Below are 18,141 nucleotides of genomic sequence, written 5' to 3' on the forward strand. Positions count from 1 at the left end.
TTTGCTCTTTTGAAATGTTGGCATGTATGCTCCTGTAATAAAAACAATGAGGCTTTAATTTCGACTGAGACAAGTTCTTGTCCTGAAAAAGGGAGCTGATTTGCAAATGTGCGAAGTTCCGAGGAATGAACATGGGCATCTTCCTCTTCTCCGGCCACCAAGGTAGGGTTTGTGTACTTTACTTCAAGATGGCGGCCAACACGGCGCTAACTTTATAGGCGGGTGTCGGTGTAGCTTAGTGCTCCCAGATTGACACAGCAGCCACTAACGCGCTCTGTACGTGCTCGTTTGTGTTGTGACATCAGAAGCTCGCTCTCGCAGATCCCGGGGGCGAGCGTGCGTCTGCAGGCTGGTAGGTGACGTGGGTGGGAGGAGGAAGCCGCCGCATCCGGAGGAAAGCGACGCAAGATGGCGGCGACCACGGGCTTGGGTGAGCGACATACAGAGGGGCTGCTAATGTGTAACGGGGCACGGGCTAGACGGTGGGCTCTGGTCCAGATATCAGCCCCTCTCCTGCCAGGGGCCTCCGGGTACAACTCTAGTTAGTATGAAATGTTCCCAGTTAGGCCTGCGAATCGTAGGATCCTGCACTGTCAGCGCCCTGTAGTACTCCCACCTCTTCTCCACTGCATTCGGTAACAGATTGACTAGAGGCATGTCAACATTTATTGAACTGCTTTGAGTGTGTCCACAGGGATAGGTGAGCGTTCCTGTCAATACGACTCTTAGTGGTGAGCAGGGCACGCCCTCACAGGAAATGAGCCTCGTTAAGTCGCATTTAAGGTCCCCTTCTTTCAACTGTACACGTTCCTTGTTTACGGTAGCTGGCGGCTCCGGTCCTCAAAAAGAGTGTGTGCTTCACATGTTCGTTATGTTTAGGAGTCACCGAGAATAGGACAGGTATGTCGGAGACGCATTCGAGGAAAGGTGGTGACACGGGGGTAACTTCTAAACCTTAACTCTCACTTTTGAACCAGCTGGTAAATAAGCGGATGGGACGGGGCTCTCTACGCCCAAAATATCACTGGGACATGCACTCCTAGGTAACGGTTCTAAGCGGGGCTTCTCATCACAGAAAACCTGTGACACTGGGTTACACATCTTATAGCGACACTTAATCCTCTCACAGCTATCCAGTGTCTCTCACCAGGAAGTATCAGATCCACTGCTAGAGGTGCCTTTTTTCCTTCTGCCTGTTACACTATTCACCATGCAGAAACATCTTTGATTGAATGTGGCATAAGGTTCTTCCCATCCCTCCCCCAAGTAACAGATCGCTCTAGTTGCTATCAAATATACACACACTCACTATCGGCTGGTCTCCATTGGCGGCAGGGCCTTTGAGGAAGCATCTGTCATCCGAGAACATGTCCGTCCCAGGATCACATTTAATTTAAAGGTTGAGCACACTATCCAACGAACTAGGTTCGCCATAAAAGATATGAACACATCTTGCTAGCAGCCTAAACATGGGTGCCACCAGAGCATGGTACCCACCTCTTACCAAATCAAATTTAAGAGCAAGATGCACAGACGCACAGAAAATCAAAGTCCACACCCATGAAAAACCTGCCTCGCAAGAAAACATGACACGCCCCTGCGATTTAAATGCCTCATTTTGGAATTGCTGCCTTCTTCCAAGTAACCTGTTTTTATATGGAACACAGCTCACAGAGAAGAGGTGTGGTGCAGCGGCCAGGGCGGCTGACTCCGGAACACGGGGGCTCATGGTTCGATCGCTGGCGGCAGGTTAGCCCAGTACCTTGTGATTCTGGGCAGTAGCTCGCTTAATCTTCCCGACGGACCCCAGCGCTGGGACACCTCTCCAGAGCTGGCTGTGCACTTACATATTATGGTATTTCATTTCACTTCTCTTCTTATCAGTGAATAATCCTATGCCTCATACTAAGGGGCAATCATACACCTCTTTCCAAGGTCCAGGTAAAAACTGGAGCTCGGTTTTTCCTCAAACTAATCCCACCAAGGAACACAACAGACTTAAATCCACAAAATACTTTCTTAGGGCCATGGCACTTTCTCTCCCAAATTACCTATCGCAGCAATGAATTATGCTGCACCAAGACCACCCAATGACCCTCATATTAATTACTGTTGATGGTGAGCGTGTTTCTTCTCTACATGTCGGAAAGGGGACTTGTCAAAGAGCGTAGTGCTGATCTACACTGGAAACTTTTCATTGAGGTGCACACTCCGAGTAACACCTCACAGTCACATGATGCTCCCCTTTTCCAGGAAACCTCTTAAGTCCATCGTGTGCTAGTTTGACAACATTCTTATAGAAATCTACTATTGTTCAGCAGTGGGGACCTCGCATTAAATCTCATCTAACAATAGCTTCCTTAATTGGGAACTTGGTCCACCCCCAACCCCTGAAAACAGCTTTTATTGCGTGTGTGGATTATAATCTCAGAGGCAGCCATCTCCTCCAATAGAGTGGGATTCTTAATAAATTACTTTCTCTGGGAGGTGTAGCGTACTGCCTTCCTAAAAAATTCTCACCTAAGAGCTCTTGTCACCAAGTCAGTTTATCTAATGTACAGATTCTCACTCTCCCACTTGTTCAAAAATCTGGGTTTTACAAAGAATTCCAACATGCACTTGAGTCTGGTAAGAGAAAAGGACGTGTAATAGGCTCTTCCACAAAAATAGATACTTCAATTCCAGGATACCTTCCCTAGTGATGGTGTGCTCTACTGATCTTCATAACATACGTACATTGTATATTACATTTAAAGTTTTTGCCCCGATTTTAAAGTTTTGTGCACAAATGGATACTAATGCATGCAAATTGTTTGCTCCTGTTCTAAAGGTGTTTCCCTATAAATTATTCTTTTCTTCCCCCCCCATATTCACACTTCAATTTCCAGGTCTTTGTCAAGAATTTATAGATTACCATCTCACAATAGAACTTTGTTTTGTAGAAATCTGCCTTGTCGAGGTTTTCTTGCTTTCATGACTTTGAATAAGCAATGGTGTATGGTTATTTTAATTTTGTCTTATGCAGAGGTCCCCCTCAGTCCATGTTCAACTTTTTTTTCCCTCCAGTTGAACTTATTACATAAATTGTTTGCAGGATTTACAAAATCAATGGTGCTCCCTCCAGCCTTCCCCGTATAGAGCTTGTTACATTCTTTGGTATTGTTGGCATAATTGGGATATATATAATTGAATGAACTTAAAATGGCATGTTGGGTTTTATCGGCCACAGATATAGAAGCTGTTGATCTAGAAAAGTGCTTTCTTAGCGGGGTTTAACTATCACCCACAGTTCCCTTTTGCCTGTGCGCCTGAAAATAATTTTGTGTCGACTCCGATATACACTGGTCGTATTGCTTACGATTTGAAGAAGGGTTAAAATTAGTTGTGCTTGAGGAAAAACTCAAGGATTTCAAAGGTATTGGAGGGTAGTCTACAAAAACAACTTGTATTAAATTCTTCAGATAGTAATGTGTTTTTGAGATATTAAACAAAAGGGCAACCGCAGAAGATGGGGGCACAAGAAAAAAATTGAAGGCCAGCAGAGGGGATACAACTGGTGATCCAGTGACTTGAAAGCTACCAGTCCGCATGGAAGGGGATGTGGCATACCATAGGATTGTCAGGGTTGATAAGTAGCGCTATATATGTTTATCTACCTATATGTCTTGATAAATTAATTGAACAGGGAAGGTCACTTTCAGAACAAGAGTATAGAGAAAGGCTTGAGGTGGACTAGGAGTTGATACAATTAGTGCTGTAAATGCAAGGAGGCAAGTAAGTATTGACTCTCGATCTTAAATAGATCTATGAACAATATGTAAACAAAGACAAGATTGGACTTCACAAAGTCAGTACTTATATACAGTAATAAGACCAAGCAATATTCCATTGTGTTTGGTAACGGAGATTCAATCGTCTCGGCCAGACATACCATACATATATATGTACTGATATTGTGTAGTCCAGTTTTCTTTGTTTGAATATTTGTTTACATGCTTTTTAGGTCTCGCCTGAGCCAGCGCTTTAGCGCTGCTCTGGCGAGAGCTATAGAAAGCAGGATTTGGAAGTGCAAACTTGTGCTTTTCAGGCCGCCAACTACAGTGCATGTGCGCCGGGTGCACGCACCATTTGTCAGCCTGCTGATCACTTTCGCGTCCGCTTTGATGTTCTCAGTGAGCCGCGCGGCCACTGAGAACATCAAAGCGGACTGCGAAAGTGATCACCATATGCCAGCCTTCCCTGGCAGCTCTAAGGGTATTTTTTAGAGCATGCCACTCGCATGTCAGGCTTTGCTCCCCCTTTCGCGCCAGGACAGAAACAAGCAATATGACAATTATACATAAATGAACCATTAATGTTGTCTTGTATAAACCTGCAATTAGACGTTTTGCCAAATAAACCTGCAATTAGACATTTTTACAAAATAAATTAATGGGTTGTTTGCTAATTATGGTGCGACACGCTCGAAGCCACTTCTCCCCCTCCCTTACAGCGAAGCTACACAGAGCCATCCGGATTCATTAATGAGATTCAAGAAAACTAATAGATTTAGTTCATTTGCCTTGCAGCACTTCATACAGTGCTCGTGGGCACACAATTAACTTTATTTACTATTTCTTTGTCTTGGTGCACTTCATACACTGTTCGTCTTTTCTCGGACATGGGGGGAGGAAAGCATTAGTAAGTGCCACACACACCTTTATTAAGGAGGAGTTGTAGAAATTCTATTCACTACCTATACATTTAACGTCGGCAGGCACTGAAAGCGCAGGCTGTATTTCTTTTTAGACATCAGTTGAATTACATGATGTCATCCAAGCCACCACTTTGCTCAGATGGCCTGCTCTAAGGGTATTTTTTAGAGCACGCCACTCGCATGTCAGGCTTTGCTCCCCCTTTCTCACCCGCTCCTCCACCTCCCTTACTGCACGGGAGACTTCCGTGACAGAACAGACAACAGGCGCCACTGAGCTTGAAACCAGAAAGAGCCATCCATCTTGGTTAATGGGGGCATTCGCAAGTGTTACAAATACAGTAAACACGGGCGCCAGGACAGAAACAATACCAGACATCCTTACGAATTCAAGTTGCAACAAGCCTTGGCATAGCCAATAGGTCTCGCTTTTGGGACCTTATAAGTATTTAGTTATGCAGCAGAATATCCTTGGTGCAACAACATCAACTGTTGCATGGCTAAACACTTATAAGGTCCCAAAAGCGAGACCTATTGGCTATGCCAATGCTTGTTTCACATGATACACTGCAGGAGCACTCCCACGTTGCACTTACGAAGAAACTTATATGAATGCTGACCTATTTATTAAATTATGTATGTTTTTAACTTTTTATTGAACACTGCTTAAATATACCAAATGTTGGTAATCAGACCTGTGTGTCTTTTGTTATTTTGTTTGGTGTTTTTTGTCATTCAATGCTTTAATATATATTAGAATCATACAGTGTATATGCGGTTACTAAGAAACTGTCTAAGATTATACCCATCGGATTCCGGCAGAACCAATTGTCTTTTTACATTGCTGACACATCTCTGTACTGAGTTCATAGTCAGATCATTAAATATCTTCCACCATACCCCTAACCCACGCTAACAAAATCTCTCACCATTTCATTGCTTTTTATCTAACCTTTATTCTTGAAAGCTGCTGCTGTCATTCCAGTACTAAAATAAAATTGTCAGATTTATGAATCTGCAACTTTGTATACCTCTCGCATATTCCCTAACTCTTCCGGAGGCTGATCCTTTAAATGATCTATGAATTCACTCCACCTGAACTTTCCCCATACCGTTTCACCTTTACATTCACTTAATGCACCTCTTTGAGCCGAGTGACCCATTTAGCCAAATACGCAATTTATGCCAGACACAATCGTTGCCCCTCCATATTCATCTTCTAGTTATTGGTGACACTTTCTGTATAGTAGATAGTTATCTACTTTTGACAACAATGTCAAGCTTGCCATCACTGGTGTTGCCTTATCCTGGTTTTATTTTTACCCTGCAGGCTATTCCTTCTTGTCATTCTGGTGCTTCTTTAGCTTTGTGTTCTCTTCACTATCAGTGGCTGTCCCTCATTTTTCTGTATATCCCCTTCTTCTTTTGCACAACCTTTCTCGGCAGCATAATTTTAGATGAGCCCTTTTTAGGTCTCGCGCCTAGTGTTGCAGTGCGCAGCACTGCTCGTGCAGCGAGAGACCTCTTGTAGGGGGTTTAAAAACGGACCTAGGAATCGCGCGCACTCGTGCTTGTGCTTTTCCTTTTGGCCCACGCTATTGGCCTTTGTGTGCGTCTTTTTATAAAAGACAGCACGCAATTGGCCAAAGGCGGGTGCATTGCTCTGCCCATGGCCTATTGGTGTATATTACGCGCACCGCTGCCTTGTGGTTTCAATTATCGTGCACAAACACGGGCGCAATAATTGAAACCACATGGCTCGCTGTGGGGCGCGCATGCACCACTCGCGGGCTCACCGCCTGCTCCCCCTCTCGTTCTTTAAGGTATGGATTACCGACGACTGTAAAAGCGCACATTGTGTTCAGTTAATAAGTTTAGCCCGGAGATTATCACCTTGCTCCAAATAGCTAGCATTTAGCAGTCAAACACCAACACAACAGCGCCTCTTGGGCCCTTGCAGATTTTGCCGCACCTTTGTTTTAATACCAGAAAGCACACGATATGACACACCTAAATCAATGATGCAACAGCAGACCGTAGAAACACAGGAAAACAAGTCACCAAATTTACACTGACCGAAGGTTCTCCAAGATCACAATTTTCAAGTCAAACCATACATTCAGCGTCTTTTATATATAGCTACAAACGGCGCCAAATTCCTCTAACCTGTGAGAATTACAAGGCTGCGGTGATTTACTGCGTGAAGGTTTTCAAAGAACACACTGCAACACGTTCCATCCGTAAATGGGTCCTAATGCTCGCATTCCGGGCTTCAGTCGGGTAGTCAACCTGTAAAATTATCGTGGAACGAGCGAGGAAGTAATTTTTGAAACGATGCTTGTATTAGTCACCGGTAAAAACAAAATACAAGGAAAAGCATCCCCAATCCAAGGACAGTGGTGGTGGTAGAAGAAATGTCCTACCCTCTTCTGTACATACGCTAATTCATTTAAATCTAAATACAAAACCTTATTGTACCCGTCGTTAAAGCACGGCTGCAGTTTGCATCTAATTTCCCCAATAAATGCCCTCTCGAGGCTAATACAATTACTCCCGATATTGCTGTTTTTTTTTTTTTTTGCAGCAGAACGAGTTAAAAAAGTACTTTTGAACATAATTGTCAATTTCTCTAGGACATAGCTGCCAAGTTATCAACATGCCCATGTGTGAGGTTTCCATGTTTTCAGTGTGCCTGAGTTTGACATTTTAAGTAGGGAACAAGCATTTGCAATGCAATAGGTCTCGCATTTACGCAAGTTTGAGCTATTGACATTGCAAATAATGCCTTTTTATTTTTGTTTTTAAAACCAAAATAAAAGGCATTGTCATTTACAGTGCCAATAGCTCAAACTCGCATAAATGCGAGACCTATTGCATTGGAAATGCTTGTTTTCTGTTGATACTTACTTTTCTCTTGTAGATACTTACTTTTCTCTGTTAGATTCACACTAAGTTTGCATGACCAACTTTCTTATGGCATTTTTAAACTGGCTAGAGACTGGCTACTTCCCCAGTCCAAGACTGAGATTATCCATGTCCCACCCGCCCCAAACCATACTTGGAAAGAATTTCCTCTCTTTTTGCACCCAGCTGTTCTCCCTCACCCACTCACAAATTTGGGCTGATTGCCACATCTTCCTGCTACTACCCACTGAACATCAGGGAAGTACCCATGTCTCATTCATCTCCTGCAAATATCCGGTAGGTCGATGCTCCAGTCCTTACTTGACTGCTATTGTAGAAACCTACTTTATTTTCCCTCTATCAACGATCATCTCCATCCGTTTGAAAAAGCCATACATTTTCTTTACCCATACCTTATTCAGTTTCACAATATCTCACCCCCCTACCCCCAAATACCATGCAAGCAGGCTTAAGAATAATTTATACTTGTATACATAGCACAAAACAAAGTGGACCTGAGTACTTTACAGTGGGGAAAACAATACCTTTCAGTATAATTCAAACAACTGATGAACAAAAATTGTCAGACCTAAAAAAATTTAAGAACACTTATACCAAATCCACAAGAAAAGGATCGGGACTTGTTTTGTAAGATCTTGTAAAAAAAAAAAAAAACATTTGCAGAGCGAGAGATTTCCCAATAACCCCTCCACAAAAGTAGTGGATGGAAGTGCCTTTCCTAATTTTAGGAGCCTGCGGCTGCTAATAACCTCAACAAACGTTTATAATCACCACAGATTATTAATTTGGTTGCCATGTATGAGGGAGTACCAGCATGCACAGCCTGATAAGATAACTGTACATGAGCAGGTGAATGCAACCAATAAAGTCCCTTTAAAAAAAACCCCAAAAAAACAGTTGTGCCCTCAGAACATGATCTCCGGTGTAGTCCCTATTCCTGAAAGCTCCCTGTTACTCTTGCTAATCTTAAATTCATGTCCCTCTTGCAATCACTAACATTCACTGATGTCTAAAAGACAACCTCGAAACCCAAGGAAGTTAACCAGCACAGAATCCTGGTTCAAAAACTTGTTTCATTAGTGTGTGCACAAAATTATACATATCTCTGCAGCATGAAACAGCTCCTGATTTGAAAAAAACAAGCAGTACTAGCATGTTCCTCCTCGCTTTTTCCTAACTAAAAGAAACACTGTGGATGCAAGCAACCAACCAACTGCTACCCAGTGATTTTACGTACAATGCATGACCAAGATCATGGATAGTGAAGTTACTTAGAGTTGATATAAGCTTGAGTCCTAGAGGCATATGGATGTGTGGTAAATGAAGATGCAGGATAGCCAGTAATAAGGTGAAACAGGATAAGGTTTATTCTCAAAGTAGGAGTCTCGGGTTACAGGTAAAGATGGTAGTAAGAAAACCCCATCGGGAGCAGCATCCTTGCTGCTCAGCCCACGCATTCAGCTGACACACTCTCAAACCATGCACACCCCAATATTCTAATGACATCACAGTCACTCTGGCTGAACAGCAGATGACATAACACTAAGGGGAGTAAATATGGCATAGAAATGAAGACCCCACAGGATGCTAATTATATCCACATGTAGCTTGAGGCAGAATTTTAAAACCAGTTCAGAATAAATGTACAAGTCTGTTGTCCCTCTCGTCGTCCTTCACAATGTTTTTGAAATTGCCTGCGCTGGCACGAGAGTGACTTAAAGCTTTTCTAAAGGAGAAATGCTGTCTTTAAAAGAATTTTGGAAAACCCCATGCTTAAGCTCCACAGCATAGACATGCATCATAAAGTCGTGCACAACTCTTTGTCTTTTAACCTTGCATGCAGAATGAAGGAATTTGCTTCTCCGTTCACTCTTTCTTTAACTGTACCATTTAATTCTTTGTCTCCTGTACCTGGACGTGTTGTTTTATTTGGTTTTTAATTCCATTTGGTCCTAAAGAACGTAACTCCCTCTGCTACATATGCTGTATACAATGAGCTTCAAGTGGCACATCTGAAGCAATAAGTAGTTCTCTGTGGCTTATCAATACAAAACCTTTGCACTCTGTCTAAGGAGCTGACATCTTATTGTTTTTTGTTGTTGACTCCCTTGTAATTGGTCCAGAGTTGCTGAAAAACCTTCTGTTATCCAAGAAATGCTTGGGTACCAAATGAGACACCGTAATTGATTGATTATAGACATTGAGGGCGCAGCAACACCCGAGGGCTTCCTGACCAAAGGAAACGAGCACTAAATTATTGTAGTTTTAAAAAGCTGAATTTTTAGATATTTACAGAATTGTAAGTGATTTTTTGTTTTTTGCCGAAGGCAGGGCCTGCCAAATATTGGAGAGACAAAAAGGCAGGCTAGCTCTAGCATGGAGGATTTCAGGGGTCTTTCGTGTAATGAGCTGAGAAAACTGCTCTGAAGAAATTCAGATCTGTGATGTGCCATATGGCACACATAGTTAAATGCAGTTAGCTTACATGCTGACGGCTGTTGATACGTTTTTGGATGCAGAGAGACTGAATTGCAGCACCTCAGGCTTAAACTGACTCATCTTGCCATAACCATGAGTAATTCGTAATTTTCTCTGAATATTGTTGGGCATGCATGCATACACCTTTTTGGGACAGTCACCAAGTCCAGAAGATTGAATATTCTTTCTATGTGTTTGGATCCAAAAATTCACAAGGGTCATTTTTATTAATTTCTCTCTGTAAAGTCCATTTACTGTTTTAAATGAATTCTTAAGTTACTTACAAATTGTCACATTGACGCTTGCCCAGCTTAAGAGTCCCACCTTCTAGTTAATCAAATACTTTTTCTGCCTCCCACGATTGGCAATTAAATCTTGCTGGTAATGAATTGGGGAGCATTTGTTCCCCTTCAAATAGCCGCTTTAAGCATTTAATCATTGTGGGTTTATGTACCCTTATCCAGCTGGATGGTAAATGAAATTTTCCTAGCAAGAGTAACGGAAAGTTTCAATTCTATTAAAGACAATGGGGCGAGGATTAGGCTGTATCTTTCCTTACTTTTAATAATCAGCAGCCTTTTATATTAATTATTTTTTTCAAAACGTAAACTACATTTCCATGAGTCCTTGTGAAAATTAGACAAAAACAGTTCATCCAATTAGGGCGCTGCAGCTCTATGTAATGGTCCCTGCAAACTCGCTATCCCCCCCAGCATGTCCTTCCGAAACCTATTCTTGTTTGTTGGTCTCCATTCCTATTAGGGTAGGAAATGCATACTGTCTGTCATCCAGTTCAAAATCTATTTCCGAGCAACAGAGACTCGTTAACATATAATACATATATCGTCGCACTGAATCAACAGAATATGATTTTATTTTGCTGTCAAATTACACAACGATCATAGATAACATTTCACAACTTTCCAGGTGGGTACGTTACATATCGTATATATATCATGGGTGGGCTAATCCTAGCCTCTGTGTCCTTAATAGAATTGATATTTTCCGTTAGGATAGCTAGGACATTTTTCATACTATGTCAGGACCTGGAGGCAAGGATTAGACTAGTTTAAAGCTGTAGAGAGGAAACTGATTTGAAATAAAACTTTTTAAAAGTCGAATCATAGGACCAGTCAGCAATGTTAAGGATATCCTCCAGTCTAGCTCCCAAAGAGAAAGCTTTAGAGACCATGGCCCCAAAACGGAATGTATCAATACCTACTTCCTACATTACCCATCTGACCCAGCTGGCAATCATAGTGGAAGAAACTGCCTTATGAGGTTTAGTGAAAGCGGTCAACAATTGTCTTTCTCCGTGAGGACAAATGTCCTCTGTTAGTTTCACATGCTTTGTTTCTGCGAACAACACCTAATTTAGACACCTTTTGAGAATGTTGGATACAATACAATCCTAGAATTACACTTTGTTCGAGTGATATGAAAATTTACCCTTTCTGTGGTGAATACTCTACCTGTAATGTGTAAACATCAAACTTCTGAGACTCTATGACAGAAGATTAGGCACAACATTCTCGCTAGCTTTGCTGAATGCTTCTTCCTAGACAAGTATTTATTAGAAGGCCAAGATTTAAGGAGTGTAAGGACCTTGTTCACGTCCCATAAAACAGACTATCTGGGTTCAGGGTGTAGTGTCAATCTACCCCTCAAAAGTTACCATACTAATGGATATTCCCCAACTGGGTGACCATCCACCGGCCAATCGCCTGTTGAGATTGCCGACCGAACGGTATTTGACCGATAAGCTAGACCGTTATAGGCCAGGCTCGTCAGAAAATTCACTACATGGACAATATCTGCCCCCAAGGGATTCACCTGCTATTGGAGACACCAACCCATCCATTTAGACCAGGCTGATCGGTATCTCCTGTTCGTGCTGTCCACCCAGGCTCCGCTGAGTAGAGAGGAAGCTTCTTGTGAAATGCCTGGGACTTTCCACTGTTCCCAGTAATCTTCCAAGCCATGAGACGAAGAGAGCCGGTTAGCACCAGAGGATGTGGATTGTCCTTTGGATCTCAAAGGAGATCCTGAAATAGGGGTAGAGGGATTGGAAAGTTCCAAGAAAGTTCCATCATCGCTGGGAACCAAACTTGCGACCACCAGAGTTGGATATTCACCATCAGATTTGCCTGTTACCTGTGCGGCTAACCTCATTATCATCGTGAATTGAGGAAAGGCGTACATCTTTTTCTTGCTGCAGTCTTTGAGGAATGCGTCCATGGCTACTGTATTGGGGTCTGGTCTTCAACTGCAATATCTGTCCAGTTAGAAGTCCAAACGGGATGTAAAGAGGTCTATGGAAAACAGGCCCAACCTCTCCTGAATTTGTCGGAACATCCGAGGTTGCAGTCTTCAGAGACTGATATCCCTCCACTGACGGGAATGCCATTCTGCCACCTGGTTGGAGCGGCCTAGGAGGTGTTCTGCCGACACACAGATGTGATTGGCTAGGCAGTAATCCCATAGTATGTTGGCTAGGTCCGACCATGTCTTAGACCTCGTCCACCCCATATGGTTGACGTAACGGACCACTGTCACATTTTCCATCTTCAGGAGAAGTGACCCTGGGACCTTGTCTTTGGTCCAACATTTGAGAGCGAATGAGCCTGCCATCAACTTCAAACAGTTTCTATGCAGGTATTGTTCTGTGGAGGACCATCTTCCTCCTGTACTAAAAACCCCTCAACGAGCTCCCCATCCTGAGCTGCTGGCATCTGACTCTGTTACCAGATCGGGTTGGGAGCTGAAGATCGCTTGACCATTCCATGCCTCCATGTGGGAAACCCACCTCTGCATCTCCTCCCTTGGACATTGTTCTCCTGAGTTTGAGTATGATCTTCATCCATTTTCGGACAGGAAGACGAGACAGCCTTGACCAAATCTATATGGAAACCCTGACTCTGCAGTGATTAAGATGGGAATAGTGCTGGCTTTGCTGTATTGATCACAAAGCCCAGAGACTCCAGCAGATCGATGGTCATTTGTTAAGGCGCATCTGACATTGGTTCATAATCAAGATGTCGTTAAGGTAAACGATCAAACTCACTCATCAGGCCCGTAGGTTCTCGACTACCTATCTCTTCAGTTTGGTGAAACACCAAGGCACGGACGATAGACCAAAAGGAAGGGAAGTGAACTCGAATGCCTGAGATTTCCATCGAAATTGCAACAAAAACAAGCATTGGCATAGCCAATAGGTCTCGCTTTTGGGACCTTATAAGTGTTTAGCCATGCAACAGTTGATGTTGTTGCACCAAGGATATTGTGCTGCATAACTGAATACTTGAAAGGTCCCAAAAGTGAGACCTATTGGCTATGTCAATGCTTGTTTATTTTTTTTTGCTGTAACGCTGGGGTGCACTAGGTATGGCAGGGGCCTGCAGCTAGGGAGGTAGTGCTTATAATAACCCCGCCGCTTGGTGGCAGAACCACTCGGGGTTTATCACCTCACACAATTTGGATGTTTTGAGGAAGGCAGTAGTACACATTGCTATATTGTAATGTCTAGCACTTTTGAAAAAAAGTGGTGCAAACACACCTTGCAAAATGTGTTCTGTTTCTGTGCTAGCATATAAGCCTATAGAATTTGGACCACAAACATTTGCACTAGGGGAAGAACACAGCAAACCGAGTTGACCTATTACTGTATCGAAACGATAAAAAACAGGAAATACATTTTCTATATGTGTGTTGGGCCCAGGTTTGAGGCAAAATCAGCGTGCTCCTTTTCTGAGCAAACAAATATTCCATTCCCAGTGTAAAAATCGCTCACATGCAAAAGATGCATAAAATATTGTACAATGATTTCACAATCCATTACCTAAATTTCTGTTCCGATGCAGAAACAATGATGTAATATCGACGGAGCACACTGACCAGGAATTAAAACTTTCTGGTACATACTGCAGAAACAGCGGGCCCTGGATTAACATTAATGACAACCATTTGTGCAATATTTCAAAAGTGGCCATAGTGTCCAGAGAATAGCTGCACGCAATATTGTCTGTCGTTCATTACCGTAAAAATGGCTTTGGGAGCAAAAAGGTGCTAGAGAAGCCGGAAACACACACCGTGTATTTGTAAAGCGCACGTTCACCGCGCCGGGTATCTTGGCGCTGAATGACAGATGTTTATTCTAGAAATGAACGGAGTTGCGTACTACAGTGACTCGTCCTAGTAATTTACAGAAATGTTTGTAATGCTACAGAAGGAAAAAAATGCAATAAACTAATTACCTGATATTTAATCCTTTATGAAGCAATTCATTATGTTCTGTATACGGTCGTTAGCAGGGCACAAGTTATATTTAATAAAAACCAAGCGTCTATGTAGTTATTGGGGAACCCGAGTTAGGGACTGTTACGGCCCTTGGTTAATTTACTGGACACGGAGAAAAGCAAATTAGGAAAGGGGCTTACAAGATGCGGAAATGGTGGGTTGCTGCAGTGAAGTCCTGTAGTGGGGAGAACCTGCATAAAGGCGCTACAGTTGGCTCGTGGCCCCGCAGTGTGGAGGTGAGGCTCTGCGGTGTTATGGGTTGAGGGTTCCTGCATCTGGAAGGTGGAGAAGAGGGCTCGGGCAGCTGAGAGGTCGATGAGCGAGTGTTCCTGCAGCCGAGAGATCGATAAGAGGGTACTTGTACATGGGAGATGGAGACGGTCCGCCTGCGCATGGGAGGTGGAGAAGTTTTCTTCTCACGAGCGAGAAGAGGGCTCGTACACTTAAGAGGTCGAGGAGAGGGTTCCTGCAGCTGAGAGGTCGAGAAAAGGGTCCCTGCCCCTGGGAGGTGGAGGAGAGGGTCCCTGCCCCTGGGAGGTGGAGGAGAGGTTCCCTGCCCCTGGGAGGTGGAGGAGAGGTTCCCTGCCCCTGGGAGGTGGAGGAGAGGTTCCCTGCCCCTGGGAGGTGGAGGAGAGGTTCCCTGCCCCTGGGAGGTGGAGGAGAGGTTCCCTGCCCCTGGGAGGTGGAGGAGAGGTTCCCTGCCCCTGGGAGGTGGAGGAGAGGTTCCCTGCCCCTGGGAGGTGGAGGAGAGGTTCCCTGCCCCTGGGAGGTGGAGGAGACGGTCCCCGCCCCTGGGAGGTGGAGGAGACGGTCCCCGCCCTTGGGAGGTGGAGGAGACGGTCCCCGCCCTTGGGAGGTGGAGGAGACGGTCCCTGCGGCCGGGTGGTGGAGGAGACGGTCCCTGCGGCCGGGTGGTGGAGGAGACGGTCCCTGCGGCCGGGTGGTGGAGGAGACGGTCCCTGCGGCCGGGTGGTGGAGGAGACGGTCCCTGCGGCGGAGGAGACGGTCCCTGCGGCCGGGTGGTGGAGGAGACGGTCCCTGCGGCCGGGTGGTGGAGGAGACGGTCCCTGCGGCCGGGTGGTGGAGGAGACGGTCCCTGCGGCCGGGAGACGGTCCCTGCGGCCGGGAGACGGTCCCTGCGGCCGGGAGACGGTCCCTGCGGCCGGGAGACGGTCCCTGCGGCCGGGAGGCGGAGGAGACGGTCCCTGCGGCCGGGAGGCGGAGGAGACGGTCCCTGCGGCCGGGAGGCGGAGGAGACGGTCCCTGCGGCCGGGAGGCGGAGGAGACGGTCCCTGCGGCCGGGAGGCGGAGGAGAGGGCCCCTGCGCCTGGGAGGAGGAGGAGAGGGTCGCTGCGCCTGGGAGGTCTATGAGAGGGTCCCTGCCCCTGGGAGGTCTATGAGAGGGTTCCTGCAGCTGAGAGGGCGAGGGCTTTTGTAGCTGAGAGGTGAGGAGGCGGGTCCCTGCGCCTGGGAGGTGGAGGGGAGGGCTCCTGCAGCTGAGCGGTTCCTGCAGCTGAGCGTTTCCTGCAGTGCGCACAGGAGTCCTGCAGAAGTGTGTTCCTGCGATGCGCACAGGAGTCCTGCGGAAGTGGATCCCTGCAGTGCGACGCTGAGTCCTGCAGAGAACGGGGTTCTTTTAGTGGGACTGGGATGGGGCGAGGCTACTCCACCACAAGTCTGTGAGCCCTGTAAAATCTCTCCCGTCCCAGGTGTGCCACGAGATGCTCTCTCCGTGCAGGCACGTGACCAGGAGTACTGCCAGTGGTCAGACGCCCCATACGCACTAGTAAGTGGGCGCCAAATTGAAGGCAGGGCGCTCAAACGCACGCCGTTTACTCACGAATGCGGGTGTTGCTCTGGACAGAGCTCCTTCAGTCTCAACGTGGCACGAGATTCGCCATGCATGACCAGTACAGATCTGTGCGCGTTATATACTGAGACCTGTAGGGCTCTGCCCGGGAGCTTTTTTGACAATGGGGCTCCGGGATGTGAGAAAACATGATAAAACGTTGCATGCTAACTAAATGTTTAGCAACAATATTAAACAATACATACACTGGGGTAGGAGAACCTAAACAAGCATTGGCCGCGCGGTCGTGAAAGCGAAAGTAATCGCGATCAAAGCGAAAGTGATCACGAGGACGGGACGTGCTGTGTGGTAAGCACCCAAGTGCTGCGCGCGTGCACGCTCGCATGAACGCAAGCGTTAGACCAGCGAGGTCTGGTAGCACTCTGGAAATCCGTATGGTAAATGTCTCTCCGGGTTGCGCATGCGCTGGCTCAGGCGAGACCTAAAAACGCCTGTGAGGTGGAAAGATGGTGACTGTCAAGTAGGCGTCCTTCAGGTCCTAACGGACCATCCAATCTGATGCTTGCAGGAGGTCCAAGAGAAGATTGATACCTTCCATCTTGAAGTGTCGATAAAAGATCCACTCTTTGAATTCTCTTAAATTGGTGCCCGGACGGTGTCCACTGTCCCTCATCTTCTCCACTAGGTAAAGATTACTGGATACCCATTGGGGTGTAAAGTACTCTGGGCGAGAGCCCCTTTCTCTAAAAGACATTTCCTGCTCAACTAGCCTCTTTCTCCTAATAGAAAACTAGGGGTTTGAGTTTGTGAGATTGGGTTGGAGCGCCATAAAATTCTATTTGAAAACCTTTTACTGTTTGGAGAACACTCATATCTGTGGAAAGCCTCCCAGCTTGTTAAGAAATGTGCCAGACTGCCCCCAATTTGGAATCCTTCCATACTGTGTACTGTCACCTTGCGAGTTGTTGTAGATGCTGTTGCCCCTGGAAACGCCTCTGGCCCTTTGGCATGGATAGGGCCTCGTCTGGTAGAAATGTCCACACTTCGCAAAGTCTAGCCATTGGCTTTCACGAGGCCACCTCTGGAGGCTTGGTCGAAGGAGAGGACGGTCGAGTTCCCCCTACCTCGACTGGTTCCAGCAAAAATACGTGGAGTGAATATACATTTGATAGATATTTGTGTCTTATCTAAAGAGTTGTGTTACCAAATTTGCCCAGTTCCCTAATGAGAGTCCCAAATAGATTGCCTTGGGCCATCGTGCCAGCCTCCGATGTGGAGAGTTCCCCCAACTTAGGATCAATTTTGATCAACTGTGACCTGCGTCATTCAGTTGAAATTGCACAATTTTTGTTTCCAATGAATATGGTGGCTCGCTGAGCCCAGCCAGAGAGTACGTCTGGGAACACCAGGGAACCGGATGACTTAGCATCCTTCTCCATGTCTGCAATCTTTGCCAAAGGCCCCACCACATCCAGGTGCTTCTCCTGGCAAGAAACCCACGACTTGTTTGTTTTTCTTGGGATCCCAGACAAATTTAGCAAGAAAGTGGGCTATTTTAACGTCTATTTCGATTGTGAGGCCTACTTCCCCTCCAAAGATGCCCTGGGACATTGTCTTTCGACAATTCCCCACCTCTTTATCTATGGGCTGCCTTAGCCTGACTGCCATGTAGGCAGCCACATTGGGCGCTGGGCACCATTCCGCAGATGCAAAAGATCCTCTTGTTACAAAAGGTTAGCCTCAAGGGCCCTTGTTGTGTCCAGAGTGGAGTCATTATCGATAAGGGGATTGTTGGATGGGTGTCATGGTCTGTTATGAACCCTGTCCCCATCCGAAGTATTGATGGAGTCGTCCACAGGGTCAGTCTGAGTAGGGTTAACGAGGGCGTCCCCTGAAGTGCTATGTATTTAGGGGTCCTGTAAGGGCTGGGTGTCCATAA

At 45.7% G+C, this 18,141-nt stretch overlaps 1 protein-coding gene across 1 annotated transcript in view; it reads left to right on the forward strand.

Moving 5' to 3' along the window:
- The first annotated feature begins 240 nt into the window (after positions 1-240).
- UBE2V1 (ubiquitin conjugating enzyme E2 V1) overlaps positions 241-18,141 on the forward strand; it is a 128,488-nt gene continuing 110,587 nt past the window's right edge. The window contains exon 1 of the mRNA XM_085619154.1: positions 241-430. Coding sequence (XP_085475280.1) covers positions 409-430 — 22 coding nt within the window. The 5' untranslated portion in view covers positions 241-408. The remainder of the gene's footprint in view (positions 431-18,141) is intronic.

This window comes from Triturus cristatus, chromosome 7 (assembly GCF_964204655.1).
Source record: "Triturus cristatus chromosome 7, aTriCri1.1, whole genome shotgun sequence".
NCBI lineage: Eukaryota > Metazoa > Chordata > Amphibia > Caudata > Salamandridae > Triturus > Triturus cristatus.